At 43.1% G+C, this 14120-nt stretch overlaps 1 protein-coding gene across 5 annotated transcripts in view; it reads right to left on the bottom strand.

Annotated features, from left to right (window-relative positions):
• Positions 1-10938: 10938 nt before the first annotated feature.
• The window catches only part of LOC135548827 (folliculin-interacting protein 1-like), a 37612-nt gene continuing 34430 nt past the window's right edge, over positions 10939-14120 (bottom strand). For all 5 annotated transcript variants that reach the window (XM_064978787.1, XM_064978791.1, XM_064978788.1 and 2 more), the window contains 4 exons: positions 13917-14082; positions 13556-13756; positions 13331-13446; positions 10939-13025 (listed from right to left, as the gene is read on the bottom strand). In XM_064978787.1, the coding sequence (XP_064834859.1) occupies positions 12947-13025; positions 13331-13446; positions 13556-13756; positions 13917-14082 (562 nt within the window). In that variant the 3' untranslated portion in view covers positions 10939-12946. The remainder of the gene's footprint in view (positions 13026-13330; positions 13447-13555; positions 13757-13916; positions 14083-14120) is intronic.

Genomic DNA, 14120 nt, shown 5'->3' with positions numbered 1-14120 from the left:
CGTTACTACAAGGATGTAGGCTGTGTGTAGCAGTTATGATATGGTTTGGCTTGGAAAGGTTTTTTAGCCTGATCACATACAGCTGATGTGTTGTGCATTAAAGTAAACAAGCAAAGGGAAAAGGTGAGAGGGGGAGAGCGCATAGACAAGAGAAGGAATACAATGTGGCTGCTATGAGTCACGACAAAAGATGGAGCCTACAGATATGGCAGCTCTGATCTACCTCCTAAGCAACTTTGCAATGTTGTTTTTTTGTGTGTGTTATTTCTTACATTTGTTATTTCTTACATTATTAGCCCAGACATTTTTTATGTTATTACATACAGCCGGAAAGAACTTCTGGATATCAGAGCGGCGGCAACTCACCAGCATTACGACCAGGAATATGACTTTCCCGAATTGGATTCTTTTGCTTTTACAATTGAACAATTGCTTTTGCAATTGAACTTATTCCAGAGTTTGCTCCAAAACACAGCCGGTGGAAAATAGCTATTTGGAGTGGACTTCTAGTCGAACTCAGGAGGCGTGCACTCCATCCACCGCTTCCGAGTATATTACTCGCTAATGTTCAGTCTCTGGATAATAAAGTAGACCAGCTCAGGGTGAGGATCTCCATCCAGAGAGACATCAGGGATTGTAACATACATTAATCTTTTGGGATATACTGTCCCCATCCATACAGCCAGCTGGGTTCTCAGTACATTGTGCAAACAGGAACAAAGTACTCTCTGGGAAGAAGAAAGGCTGGGGTGTATGTTTCATGATTAACTACTCATGTTGTGATTGTGATAATACAGAAACTCAAGTCTTTTTGTTCACCCAACTTAGAATACCTCACAATCAAATGCCGACCGTATTACCTCTCGAGAGAATTCTCTTCGGTTATAGTCACAGCCGTGTATATTCCCCCTCAAACCGATACCTCGACTGCCCTCGAAGAATTTCACTGGGCTTTATGCAAACTGAAACCACATATCCTGAGGACACATTTATTGTAGCTGGGGATTTGAACCTCTATGGGATCGGTGTCCCCCGCGGGACGGTTGAGCTAATGTGTGCTAATGTGTTTGGCATGACGTTGTAAGTAACAAGAACATTTCCCAGGACATAGCCATATCTGATATGGGCAAAAAGCTTATATTCTTGTTAATCTAACGGCTCTGTCCAAATTACAGTAGCTATAAACATGCTATTGCTTGAGGAGTGCACAGTTATGTACCTGAAAATGTATCAATGAACCAATTAGGCTCATTTGGGCAGATTTGATACAACATTTTGAACAGTAATTCAATGATTCATTGGATCAGTCAAAAAAATATGCACATACACTGCTGCCATCTAGTGGTCCAAATCTAAATTGCGCCTAAACTGGAGTAATACATTGTGGCCTTTCTCTTGCATTTCAAAGATGATGGGAAAAAAAGTTTTTTCAAGAATATGCATATCCTTGCTTCAGGCCCTGAGCTACAAGCAGTTAGATATGGGTATGTCATTTTAGGCGAAAATTGAAAAAAATGGTACGATCCTAACAAAGCAAATTTGAGGAAAATGCTACGGAAGTTCTGACAGTAATACTCACACTGGAAAAACAGTGAACCACTGCTACTCAACTTTTCGAAATGCCTACAAGGGCCTCCCTTTGGCAAATCTGATCATGACTCCATTTTTATCTTCCCTTCCTATAGACAGAAACTCAAACAGGAAGTACCCGTGCTAAGGACTAATCAACGCTGGTCTGACCAATCGGAATCCATGCTTCAAAATTGTTAGCCTCTGAGAATAACATAGACAAATACACGGATACGGTGAGTGAGTTCATCAGGAAGTGTATAGGAGATGTTGTTCCCACTGCAACTATTAAAACCTACCCAAACCAGAAACCGTGGATAGATGGCAGCATTCACACAAAACTGAAAGCGCAAACTGCCGCATTTAACCATGACAAAGTGACTGAGAATATGCCCGAATACAAACAGTGTAGTTATTCCCTCCATAAGGAAATCAAACAGGCAAAACGTCAGTACAGAGACAAAGTGGAGTCGCAATTCAACGGCTCAGACACGTAACGTATGTGGCAGGGTCTACAGACAATCACAGACTACAGGGGGAAAACCAGACACGTCACGGACACCAACATCTTGCTTCCTTCCGGACAAGCTAAACACCTTCTTTGCCCGCTTTGAGGATAACACAGTGCCATGTGGCCCGCTACCAAGGACTGTGGGTTCTCCTTGTCCGTTGTCGACGTGAGTAAAATATTTAAGCGTGTTAACCTTCGCAAGGCTGCCGGCCCAGACGGCATCCCTAGCCGCGTCCACAGAGCATTTGCAAACCAGCTGGCTGGTGTGTTTACGGACATATTCAATCTCTCCCTATCACAGTCTGCTGTCACCACTTGCTTCAAGATGTCCACCATTGTTCCTGTACCCAAGAAAGCAAAGGTAACTGAACTAAATGACTATTGCCCCGTAGCAATCACTTCTTTCATCATGAAGTGCTTTGAGAGGCTAGTTAAGGATCATATTACCTCTACCTTACCTGACACCCTAGACCCACTTCAATTTGCTTACTGACCCAATAGATCCACAGACAATGCAATCGCAACACTCACTGCCCTATCCCATCTGAACAAGAGGAATACCTATGTAAGAATGTTGTACATTGACTATAGCTCAGTATTCAACAGCATAGTTCCCTCCAAGCTCATCATTAAACTTGGGGCCCTGGGTCTGAACCCCGCCCTGTGCAACTGGGTCCTGGACTTCCTGACGGGCCGCCCCCCAGGTAGTGAAGGTAGGAAACAACACCTCCACTTCGCTCATCCTCAATACAGGGGGCCCACAAGGGTGCTCACTCAGCCCCCCTCCTGTATTCACTGTTCACACATGACTGTGTGGCCACTCAAGTTTTTAGACGACGCAACAGTAGTAGGCCTGATTACCAGCAATGACGAGACAGCCTACAAGGAGGAGGTGAGGGCCCTGGGAGAGTGGTGCCAGGAAAATAAACTCTCCCTTAATGTCAACAAAACAAAAGGAGCTGCTCGTGGACTTCAGGAAACAGCAGAGGGAGCCAGCCCCCATCCACATCGACGGACCTCAGTGGAGAAGGTGGAAAGCTTCAAGTTCCTCGGCGTACACATCACTGACGATCTGAAATGGTCCACCCACAGACAGTGTGGTGAAGAAGGCGCAGTATCGCCTCTTCAACCCCAGAAGGCTGAAGAAATTTGGCTTGGCCCCTAAAACCCTCATCAACTTTTACAGATGCACAATTGAGAGCATCCTGGCGGGCTGTATCACCGCCTGGTACGGCAACAGCACCGCCCGCAACCGGGTTGTGTGGTCTGCCCAAGCATCACCGGGGTCAAACTACCTGCGCTCCAGGACAACAACCACCTGAGCCACGGCTGGTCACCCCGCTATCATCCTGAAGGTGAGGTCAGTCCAGGTGCATCAAAGCTGGGACCAAGAGACTGAAAAACAGCTTCTTTCTCAAGACCATCAGACTGTTAAATAGACATCACTAGCTGGCTTCCACCCGGTTACGCAACCTTGCAACCATGGACATACACAAAATAATCCAAATTGGTGAAGTGAAATGAAAAAATGTACTTGTTTCAAAATCAAAATTAAATTTAAAAAAAACTTTAAAGTGGTGTGTGCATATGTATTCCCCCCTTTGCTATGAAGCCCCTAAATAAGATCTGGTGCAACCACTTACCCTCAGAAGTCACATAATTAGTTAAATAAAGCCCACCTGTGTACAATCTAAGGGTCACATGATCTCAGTATATAAACTCAGAAAAAAACAGAAAGATCCTCTCTCTGTCAACTGTGTTTATTTTCAGCAAACTTGACATGTAAATATTTGTATGAACATAACAAGATTCAACAACAGACATAAACTGAACAAAGTTTATGTGACTAACTGACATGTGACTAACAGAAATTGAATAATGTGTCGCTGAACAAAGGGGGGGTCAAAATCAAAAGTAACAGTCATTATCTAGTGTGGCCACCAGCTGCATTAAGAACTGCAGTGCATCTCCTCCTCATGGACTGCACCAGATTTGCCAGTTCTTGCTGTGAGATGTTACCCCACTCTTCCACCAAAGCACCTGCAAGTTCCCGTACATTTCTGGGGGGAATGGCCTTAGCTCTCACCCTTCGATCCAACAGGTCACAGACATGCTCAATTGGATTGAGATCCGGGCTCTTCATTCACCTGGCCATGGCAGAACACTGACATTCCTGTCTTGCAGGAAATCATACACAGAACAAGCAGTATGGCTAATGGCATTGTCATGCTGAAGGGTCATGTCAGGGTGAGCCTGCAGGAAGATTATCACATGAGGGAGGAGGATGTCTTCCCTCTAACACACAGTGTTGAGATTGCCTGCAATGACAACATGCTCAGTCCGATGATCGTGTGACACACCGCCCCAGACCATGACAGACCCTCCACCTCCAAATCGATCCTGCTCCAGAGTACAGGCCTCGGTGTAACGCTCATTCCTTCGACGATAAATGCGAATCCAACCATCACTCCTGGTGAGACAAAACCACTACTTGTCAGTGAAGAGCACTTTTTGCCAGTTCTGGTCCAGCGACGGTGGGTTTGTACCCATATGCGACGTTGTTGCCGGTGATACAACAGGCCTACAAGCCCTCAGTCCAGCCTCTCTCAGCCTACTGTGGACAGTGTGAGCACTGATGGAGGGATTGTGGGTTCCTTGTGTAACTCTGACAGTTGTTGTTGCCATCCTGAACCTGTCCCGCAGGTGGGATGTTCGGATGTACCGATCCTGTGCAGGTGTTGTTACACGTGGTCTGCTACTGTGAGGACGATCAGCTGTATGTCCTGTCTCCCTGTAGCGCTGTCTTAGGCGTCTCACAGTATGGACAGTGCTATTTATTGCCCTGGCCACATCTGCAGTCCTCATGCCTTCTTGCAGCATGCCTAAGGCACGTTCACGCAGATGAGTAGGGACCCTGGGCATCTTTATTTTTGTGTTTTTCAGAGTAAGTAAGTTTTCCAAACTGTGACCTTAATTGGCTACCGTCTGTAAGCTGTTAGTTTCTTCACTACAATTCCACAGTTCATACATTTTTATGGTTCATTGATCAAGCATGGGAAACAGTGTTTAAACCCTTTACAATGAAGATCTGTGAAGTTATTTGGATTTTTACTAATTATCTTTGAGTTTATAGACCTGTTCCCCAGAGTCTCTAACACCACTAAGCAAGGGGCACCACCAAGCAAGTGGCCCATTAAGACCAAGGAGCTCTCCAAACAGGTCAGGGACAAAGTTGTGGAGAAGTACAGATCAGGGTTGGGTTCTAAAAAAATATATGAAACTTTTAACATCCCGCTGAGCACCATTAAATCTATTATTAAAACATGGGAAGAGTATGGCACCATAACAAACCTGCCATGAGAGGGCCACCCACCAAAACTCACGGACCAGGCAAGGAGGGAATGAATCAGAGAGGCAACAAAGAGACCAAATATAACCCTGAAGGAGCTGCAAAGCTGCACAGTGGAGATTGGAGTATTCGTCCATAAGACCACTTTAAGCCGTACTCTCCACAGAGCTGGGCTTTACTGAAGAGTGGCCAGAAAAAAGCCATTGCTTTAAGAAAAAAATAAGCAAACATGTTTGGTGTTCGCCAAAACGCATGTGGGAGACTCCCCAAACATATGGAAGAAGGTGCTCTGGTCAGATGAGACTAAAATTGAGCTTTTTGGCCATCAAGAAAAACGCTATGTCTGGCAAAAACCCAACACCTCTCATCGCCCCGAGAATATCATCCCCACGGTGAAGCATGGTAGTGGCAGCATCATGCTGTGTGGATGTTTTTCATCGGCAGGGATTGGAAAACGTGTCAGAATTGAAGGAATGATGGATGGTGCTAAATACAGGTAAATTCCTGAGGGAAACCTATTTCAGTCTTCCAGAGATTTGAGACTGGGACGGAGGTTCACCTTCCAGCAGGACATTGACCCTAAGCATACTGCTAAAGCAACACTCGAGTGGTTTAAGGGAAACATTTAAATGTCTTGGAATGGCCAAGTCAAAGCCCAGTCCTCAATCCAATTGAGAATTGGTGGTATGACTTAAAGATTGCTCTACATCAGCAGAACCCATCCGACTTGAATGAGCTGGAGCAGTTATGCCTTGAAAAATGGGCAAACATTCCAGTGGCTAGATGTGCCAAGCTTATAGACATACCCCAAGAGACTTGCATCTGTAATTGCTGCAAAAGGGGACTGACTCCACAAGGTATTGACTTTGGGGGGTGAATAGTTATGCACGCTCAAGTATTCAGTTCTTTTGTGTATTTCTTGTTTGTTCCACAATAAAAAATAGTTTGCATCGTCAAAGCTGGTAGGCTTGACGAAACAAAATGAACTGGCAATAGAAAAAACAGAGAACACAGGTATAAATACACAGGGGATAATTAGGAAGATGGGTGACACCTGGAGCAGGGTGGAGACAATCACAAAGACAGGTGAAACAGATCAGGATGTGACAGTATGTTTTCTTCTGTTAAGTCAAACAGCAGTTACCTTGCCAGCTACATCAGTCAAATAAAGAGTAGCCAGTTTTTGCTCTGCTTGCTTTTACAATTCAGCAGCACTGTGCTGGTCCTGCGGTCCCCTACCCGACTGCTCTGGGTTCTAAATCACATCTATTATGCTTTTTTTGTGCAATGATAAAACTGGGCGGGGCCAAAAATACTATTTTAGAATTTGGGGGGGTCATGTCCCCCATCCCCGGTGAAAGTTGTGCCCCTGTCATCAACACTGTCAATCGTTAATTTAACATACCTGATTTGCTCATCAAGTACAGAGCTATTGCATAGCGCATTTGGTCTAGGTGTTTTTCATTTCCATAGGAGAAAGCAAGTTTCTTCCCAAACTGAAAATAAGAAAAATCTTAAATCTGACAGAAAACAATGCAGGACAGGAACTATATACAGGAGAATGCTCATGTCTTGTCTCCAATGTACAGCTATTTAGCACACAAACGCTCCACATGCATGGTTATCAGGCTGATAGGGGTGTGGGACCTTGAAGGCTCTCCACCACAGGCAACCCCGCCCCCCAGTCATTCTTAAGTACTGCACCTCTTCCACGCCAGACAAAGATCAGCAATATTCAACATATTCAGTTGGCCTTGCTGATTTTTGTTGTCCTTTGTCTTTTGTTTGTTGCATTGTTGTTTTCTGTTTACCTTTGTATTTGCCTGTCATTTAGTTTGTTGGTTGATGGTCTTGGGGGTGGAGAATGGAATTTTTTATTTTATATATATATTTTTCTGTGGGGTGGACTGTTGGGGGGGTCTCGGATGGTTGAAGGGCAGCTCTTGGGGAACTGTGGGGAGGATCTTGGAGGGCTGGTGGCCTGGCGATTGGGAGCTTGGGCCGGTGGCTGATGATCGCTGGTTCGGGTCCCCGTTTTAGTTCTTGAAGGAGAACTGTCAACGTGCCCTTGAGCAGGACGTTGACCCTGGTTGCTTGTGTGTGTTGCTCTGGATGGGAGTCTGTTAGATGACTGATATGATGTAGTTGTTGAGCGGCTTCACTGCAAGTATGTTGCATGTTTTAAATATTCAATTAAAAAATATATATATAAATATGCTAGGTGTTTGTAGATTGACTCAGGTGAATGAAGCTACGGCAACCAATGTGATAATGGCTGGGGTCATTTTTGCTTGTTTTTTGCTGTTCTCCAAATAACTTTAGAGTTTATAAATTGTATAGAAATGCATTTAAAGCGCTTCAACTCAGGACCTCACGAAAACTGTTCTGGAGAACTGTATACTGGCTATGTTGTTGCTACAGCATCTCAAGAGGGACACAGTAATATTGCAGTTTTTCAAGCGAAGGTGTTTTAAGGGAGTATGCTAAACACAGACGTGCGCTATGCCTAGCCGAATTCTGCTAGGAGCAAACCGAACCTATGTATGCGGACGCCTTTAGCTGACCTTATAAAACAGACCTAAAGTCTCCTCTGGACAGCATTGTTCAGGAACCAAATGAGCACCATCCCACTCCTTGTGTTTTCGTTTAAGCTGGGAAGCAGAAAGTTTACTAAACTAACTAGCTTTTTGTCAGACGGTAGTGTAGACGAGTTTGCATGGGCGTGACGTGAAAAATGTTGCGACTAATGTTGTAGTTCCATTTCTCTGACAGTCAGCGACTCATTAGCAGCAGACTTATTTTAAGCACATAAAGGCTTTATAATTCATAAAGGTCATGTTAACTGAGAGTAAGAGTTAAGGTTTGGGATAGGGTTAAAACCAGCGTCCAGGACTAGGATTGAATGTACAACCTGATCCAGAGTCATAGGATTACACCCTTTCACCACAACGCCCTAACAAAACCCAAGCCGACTTGATGATAATAGCACTCACTGTTTCCCCTAGTGCACAGTTTTGACTGCATTTCCCGACATCCTCCAATTTCAATGTCAATCTTGAACGACCTGGCAGAGCTAGCGAGTTCTTCTGTAAGAAATGACATTATGCTACACGTGTTAAGCTCCTGCATAAATTAAATATTAGTTTACTGTATTAGCATATTTTTTGTTTTGCATTGAAAAGGTAAAACCTTCATTGCATAACTTCGTTGATTTCCAAAATATTGTGAGAAAAACGTATCCCACTAATTGCATCACTGGCAACGGGCATTTCTATACCTGTGCAGATCAGGTATAAATAAATTAGTTAATCAAGAATATAGTACAGTATTTTAAGTCGGTAATTTTCTGACGTGGAATTATTTGTAAAACTGCAGTGTAGAGATGCTGCATCGGCACATCTGAAAAAATTCCACCTTTCCTTAATCGAAAATAATAACCGAGCAGCATCCTTAGTAGTTTGTTTGAAAATCTATTATGAAAATCCATTATGAGAGTCTATAGTGGCGAAATCAGGCATGAGAGACCATGAGTAAAAACACCTACAGTATATTAGTTGTTGAGCAGTGATTTGGCACATTGAAAACCCTCAATAGAAGTTATCTGATAATATAAAGGTGGTTTTGTATACCAGGCTATGACAAAACTCCCAAGGCACTTTCCCAGGTTAAAAGGTAATGCAGTAAGTTGCAGTAGCTTACTGTATATGTATGTATGCATGTACAGTGCATTCAGAAAGTATTCAGACCCCTTGATTTTTTCCACATTTGGTTATGTTACAGCCTTATTCTAAAATTGATTTAAAACAAATCCTTAGCAATCTACACACAATACCCCTTAATGACAAAGCGAAAACCATTTTTTTTTTTTTTAATGTCTCAGCCTCCAGTATTTATGCTGCAGTAGTTTATGTGTCGGGGGGCTAGGGTCAGTTTGTTATATCTGGAGTACTTCTCCAGTCCTATTCGGTGTACTGTGTGAATTTAAGTGTGCTTTCTCTAATTCTCTCTCTCGGAGGACCTGAGCCCTAGGACCATGCCCCAGGACTACCTGATATGATGACTCCTTGCTGTCCCCAGTCCACCTGGCCGTGCTGCTGCTCCAGTTTCAACTGTTGTGCCTTATTATTATTCGACCATGCTGGTCATTTATGAACATTTGAACATCTTGGCCATGTTCTGTTATAATCTCCACCCGGCACAGCCAGAAGAGGACTGGCCACCCCACATAGCCTGGTTCCTCTCTAGCTTTCTTCCTAGGTTTTGGCCTTTCTATGGAGTTTTTCCTAGCCACCGTGCGTCTACACCTGCATTGCTTGCTGTTTGGGGTTTTAGGCTGGGTTTCTGTACAGCACTTTGAGATATCAGCTGATGTACGAGGGGCTATATAAATAAATTTGATTTGATTTAATAAAAAAACAGAAATACCTTATTTACACAAGTACTCAGCCCCTTTGCTCTAAGAGTCAAAATTGAGCTCAGGTGCACCATGTTTCCATTGATCATCCTTAAGATGTTTCTACAACTTGATTGGAGTCCACCTGTGATAAATTAAATTGATTGGACATGATTTGGAAAGGCACACCCCTGTCTATACAAGGTCCCACAGTTGACAGTGCATGTCAGAGCAAAAGCCAGCCAATGAGGTTGAAGGAATTGAGAAAGGATTGTGTCGAGGCAGAAAAGAATCTACAGCATTGAAGATCCCCAAGAACACAGTGTTCTCCATCATTCTTAAATGGAAGAAGTTTGGAACCACCAAGAGTATTCCTAGAGCTGGCTCTCCGGCTAAACTATGCAGTCGGTGGAGAAGGGCCTTTGTCAGGGAGGTGACCAAGAACCCAATGGTCACTTTGACAGAGCTTCAGAGTTCCTCTGTGGAGATGGGAGAACGTTCCAGAAGGACAACTATCTCTGCAGCATTCTACCAATCAGACCTGTATGGTAGTGGCCAGACGGAAGCCACTCCTCAGTAAGACACGACAGCCCGCTTGGAGTTTGCCAAAAGGCACCTAAAGACTCTCAGGCCATGAGAAATAAGATTCTCTGTTCTGATGAAACCAAGATGTAAATATTTGGCCTGAATGCTAAGCGTCCCGTCTGGAGGAAACCTGGCACCATCCCTACGGTGAAGCATGGTGGTGGCAGCATTGTGCTGTAGGGATGTTTTTCAGTGGCAGGGACTGGGAGACTAGCCAGGATCGAGGCAAAGATGATCGGAGCCAAGTACAGAGAGGTCTTTGATGAAAACCTGCCCCAGAGCGCTCAGGTCCTCAGACTGGGGCAAATACTGAATACTTATGTAAATGTGTAAAAAAAAATTGCTTTGTCATTATGGGGTACTGTGTGTAGTTTGATGGGGGAAAAAAAAAAAAGTTTAATCCATTTTAGAATAAGGCTGTAACGTAACAAAATGTAGAAAAGTTCAGGGGTCCGAATACTTTGTACTGAAATGAAACATGAATTTGAAATGAAAAATGTATACTGAAAGTATTTACTGAGACACTTGTATCTATAACATTGGCATCTTTATTGCACAACATTCCCATAAAATTGGGAAAGGATAATTTGAGAAACAATTCATATTGAAATAAAATGATTATGTACAATTTACATTAATCATTACACACCATACTAAATTATTTATTCATATTCATGTATAAAGAGAAAAGTAGATATAAAGTCATACCTCCGAGAAATAATCAGGGGTTTTACAAAATGCAATAAGTACAACATATCCTGCAGTGGCCTAGCATCTTACATGATAAGCATGTAAAAAATGTTTACAGCAAAATAAATTCTTCAGAAGCCCCTGATCCATTCACGCTACATGTCCATTAAAAGGTAGACTCAGCGACATGACACTACATGTTCTTTAAAAGGTAGACTCAGCGATATGACGTAGATGCAGAAAGTAAACAGCATAGCGGGTCAATTTCCACAACAACTAAGAGTGTTGAAGTGCGAAGCTCAATTTCTGAGCTCAACTTCTCTGCTGTTTTTGTGCCATGGCTACCATGCTGTGAACAGCACAGTGTGACTGTGTGAAAGCGTAGTCTTCCATCTCAATATCTCCGGCGCTGCTCATGGCAACGTCATTTTGCTGAGAATCCATTGCATTCTCTCTCCAGACAAAGTACTTCAAAATCAAATGCAACATCAATTTCTTGGTTGGTAAAAATATTTGTAAAAAAACAATAAAACTGATTTGTGGTTTCACCTCTTGCTTTTGTAAAATCAAACGCAGTTTTTAGTTAGCCATAATTAAACATTGGAGTATAGTGTAATGAACTGATACACATATTGCCAACATATATTCCACAAACTCTCCTTTTGTAGCATTCAATACAGCCGTAAACATGGTATACTGGTGGCAAAGCAATAAAAAAAGTTTTAAACCTTGAAAATATTTCAGTTTGTAAATATATGTAGATCATTATTTAGTTTTTTTCTCAACATACCGCAGTAGAAATGGGCTCTCATGGTACTCAAGAGAAATACAATAGTTTTCCCATTTTCAAGAATTCAATTAACATCCCTTTTTCAATAAAGCACAGCATTGTGTTCGCACAGTTTTATTTCCTCCGATTAAAAATAACTAAATATTATTCCCTCAGGCATTTGTAGCGGGCAACTATAAAAAGCAGATCTGAGGTAGTGTTGTACCTGTGATAAAGTATGACAAAGCCATATTAAGCATTTTTCAACCTCGGTTAATAATTCAAATGACTATCGATTACCCAGATATGACCTCTAGGCCTATGTTTATAATTAGTGAAAAGATGTAGTTCATTTTCAAATGAAATCCAATGAAATATGGATCATTTAGAGAGACATTTTAGGGCAAGTACACGTGTAAACAAATACATGAAGAACACAAACATAATTGGCATAAAGTGACAATATTCTCTGATATTTACAACAACAAAAAAGCATCCTATCCATCTCCGGAGTCCGTTGCTTCCTATGAACTGGTTAAAGATTGTTTCTGTACAAAGTACATGAAAAAATAAGAATATTTTAGTATCGCTGTCTTCATTATTCATACTCAACAGAAAATGTCTGACTTTGGCTTTCTTGTCCTTTAACAGGGTTAAAATAGTCTGGAGGTGGGGAAAAAACATTCAAAAAGAAGGAGAACTATTTAGGGACGCTCCACAGCAGCAGCATGCCTCCTTGGCCTGGAGTTAGCCAGCAGAGCTTCAGCACTTACTAGCAGAGAGTAGACTGTGGGCTAGGCTGCCCCCTTGTGGCAGTGTGTTTGTATGCCCAGTGGCAGCAACAGCAGTTTCCACCGAGGTCTCGCATTCGAGTTGGCCCTTTCTTCATCCCAAATGACACCATACTCCCTACATAGTACACAAATTTTGAATAGGATGCCATTTTGGATGCACATCTTGTCCAGGAGACCCTCTCGGAGAACGTCAGCAGGGCGTTGGCGGACAGGGTCAAGCCGCCATGTTAGGCCAGGGCAGAGCACAGTATCAGTCATACTCCACCTCTGGCTTTGGTTCCATCTATTATAGCAGAATTTGGGCCACATAGGGAGAGTGAGTGCTCGCCACGGCTGCCAGCAGTGGAAGGTCACTGGACTCAATACTGAAATGATAAGAAAAGCCATGCTTAGATTATTGTACATAGCTGAGCAACAAGCCATGGATATATTCTAACGCCGTTACTGTGAATGTTATTCAGATGTAAATAACAAAGTGCAGTATGTTAAGAACAGAAAGAACATTGATCACAACATTTATATTTGACAATAAATGGTACCCTATCCCCTTATATAGTGCACTACTTTAGACCAGGGCAATAGGGCGCTGGTCCAAAGTAGTGCAATATATAGGGGAATAGGTGCCATTTGGGACAGAATGCCATTGTATAAGAACGGTTTAGCTGCTCACCCCAGGACCATCCCCAGCTCCTTGACGTGCACTCTAGTCTGTCCCTTCAGGTACTCTGCCAGCATTTTACTCTTGAAGTAGATCTCCTGGAGTCTGTCCTCAAGGTGCATTATGCACTGAAGAGAGTTATAATCTTGTTAGATGTTTGTGATACCGAGTAGCCAAAGTAGGGAGTACTCACACTGCTAATAACTGCATGCTAATTTGGCATTTGTATGAACTTACAAAGTTGGGGGAGACGTTCATTTTGTAGAGCTGGTGGGTGGACTGGAGGAGGCTGGACACAAGGCTGGACACCAGGACTTCCTTCCCCAGTTTGTTGTTGTCCATTGCGCGTCTCTGGCTGCTGGCTATCTGCACCGTCCACTTATCAGTGTCTGCGATAATGCAGACAGCCTCTGCAATGGGCTCATCCAACACTGGATGCTGCAAAAAACAAACCAAAAAAAAAAAAATAGAAGACTTTGGGCTCAGACGGCTGCAGATTAGATACAGCATGTAGAGGATTAAGCAAGTTAGACTTTAGGGTCTCATGAAGCCTCACAATCCAGCTGTTTAGTGCTTGAGGTTTATAGCAGTCTTTTACCTGTACAGCGTGGGCCAATTCTGACATGAGGCCTTGCCTTAACTTGTCATCGTTGGGCATCCCCTGCAGAACAAAGTCCGGCACGTTGGTCGGACAGTACCCTCCGAACAGGGACCTCCCAAAGTTGGCAATGCTCGGTTTGGAGAAATTCTCCACTAGCTTTGACCTGTTGATTTAAGACATGGCATAGACGACATCAGAACA

The sequence above is a fragment of the Oncorhynchus masou genome, chromosome 11, assembly GCF_036934945.1.
Source record: "Oncorhynchus masou masou isolate Uvic2021 chromosome 11, UVic_Omas_1.1, whole genome shotgun sequence".
NCBI lineage: Eukaryota > Metazoa > Chordata > Actinopteri > Salmoniformes > Salmonidae > Oncorhynchus > Oncorhynchus masou.
The sequence above is the reverse complement of the archived record's forward strand: the minus strand, read 5'-3'. Positions and strand labels throughout refer to the sequence as shown.